This window comes from Zophobas morio, unplaced genomic scaffold (genome assembly GCF_036711695.1).
Source record: "Zophobas morio isolate AGI-343-1 ecotype UQ-CSIRO unplaced genomic scaffold, CSIRO_AGI_Zmor_V1 ptg000024l, whole genome shotgun sequence".
Taxonomy (NCBI): Eukaryota; Metazoa; Arthropoda; class Insecta; order Coleoptera; family Tenebrionidae; genus Zophobas; species Zophobas morio.
In genome coordinates this window covers 8,065,189-8,066,942 of record NW_026972129.1, presented here as the reverse complement: position 1 = coordinate 8,066,942, position 1,754 = coordinate 8,065,189, and the positions used below count along the sequence as shown (strand labels likewise).

General features: G+C 35.2%; 1 protein-coding gene across 1 annotated transcript; it reads left to right on the top strand.

The window, feature by feature from the left end:
- Positions 1–360: 360 nt before the first annotated feature.
- Positions 361–1,106, top strand: LOC135135048 (pupal cuticle protein 20-like). The gene is made up of 2 exons (XM_064063988.1): positions 361–465; positions 521–1,106. The coding sequence occupies exons 1-2, from the start codon at positions 457–459 to the stop codon at positions 1,073–1,075; spliced, it is 564 nt and encodes a 187-aa protein (XP_063920058.1). The 5' UTR covers positions 361–456; the 3' UTR covers positions 1,076–1,106.
- The last annotated feature ends 648 nt before the right edge of the window (positions 1,107–1,754 follow it).

Below are 1,754 nucleotides of genomic sequence, written 5' to 3'. Positions count from 1 at the left end.
ACACATTACAAAATCCCATCAACACTTTTAAAACGGTAGAACTAATTGATTCTTTTTTGAATTATATACACTTACGGTTTGCTATTTATTTTGTAATATTATGCAACTACAGTTTTTAATTTATTACTTGTTCAACATACTGCATTAACATATAAGTAAGTCCAGTTAAAATTTTTATTTCACAAATTAACAAGGTAATATTTAATTAATATCGTAAAAATAGATGCAATGTCACATCACGATAAAGGAATGCACCTTCTGATGCTAAATAAAATGATTGTTCAAAAAATTTGACATTTAAGTTTAGTAACCTTGCTCTGTACTGAATCTGGTTCGATAAATTGGTTTATACTCATCACTTATAGTGGGAATTTCATATATAAAAGCAATCATCGGAATTTTAAAAGTATCACTGTGTCATCAACCATACATTCATCTGCATCTCATTAAAGAACCATGAAACAAGTAAGCCTCACTAATGAAAGCAATAACCAACTTCTCATTAATGCGATTGTTTCAGGCTATTGTGATCTGTTCAATTTTAGGATTAGCGGCATGCGCTAGCCTTAATTCACAATACTTGCCACCAGGCAGACCCCAAGGTGGTGCCTTTGGCGGTGCTTCAGGAGGCAGGTTTTCTGGTGGATCTTCATCATTTGGTGGCAGCGGTGGCAGCGGTGGTCGCGGTGGCGCACAAGTTCCCATTCTTCGCCTTGACAACAACAACAATGGTGACGGTTCGTACAATTATGCTTACGAAACTGGAAACGGTATTGCCGCTCAAGAAAGAGGTCAGCTGACAAGTCCTGACGCTTTGGCTGCCGACGGGTCCTTTTCGTTCACATCACCCGACGGACAGCAATTTACCATCACCTACACCGCTGATGAAAATGGCTTCCATCCTCAAGGTGCCCATTTGCCCACACCTCCACCAATCCCTGATGCCATTTTGAGGTCCATTGAACAAAACAGAGCCGAAGAAGCAAGCGGTGGATACCAAGGAGGTTCAGGGGGTGGCCAATACGGTGGATCTTCATCTGGAGGTTTCGGAGGACAGCAGGGATATAGATATTAGAATTTCATTTAAGTAGATAGGATTATTGTATTATTTTATAGAATATTTATGCAAGCACGTTTATGGACTATTTAATAATTGTGTATTATTAATGAACGTTTAGGAATGTTTGTATTACTTTTCAGATGACTGAAAGTACAATGTCTGCATTAGAAAAATCTCTTTTAAAGACCCTTTCCCGATATCCTAATAATATGGCGTGTATGAAGTACATTTGAAAACATGACGGGATAAATCCCGTTTTCTTTTCCGAAAACTTATATGTATATTACAACGAAAAAAAAATACATAAGCCTTTAAAAAAACCAGGCATTGAGGGTGTGAATTTCCAATTTTAGTTTATAGTTCGAACAATTTAAGAAAACGTTTTGCACTAAACTACATAAAAAACATAACAACAAAATTTGACAAGAAAGAATAGCCTTAAAAGTGACAATCATAATAACTAAGACAAAATAAGTATAGAGGACAAAAAGTAGCCTTATGACAAATCTGTCTAGCTAAAACTGTTCACCCGCTATATTTTAAAAATTATTATCAAAATCCATTTCTTAATAAGACACTAGTAAGGTTAATTGTAGTTTTAATGTTTTGGTAACAATAATTCCAGCAAATTATACATATTACTTCCGTTTCTATTTATTTCCTTTAGTTATTTTTGTTCAACATCGGTTTAATT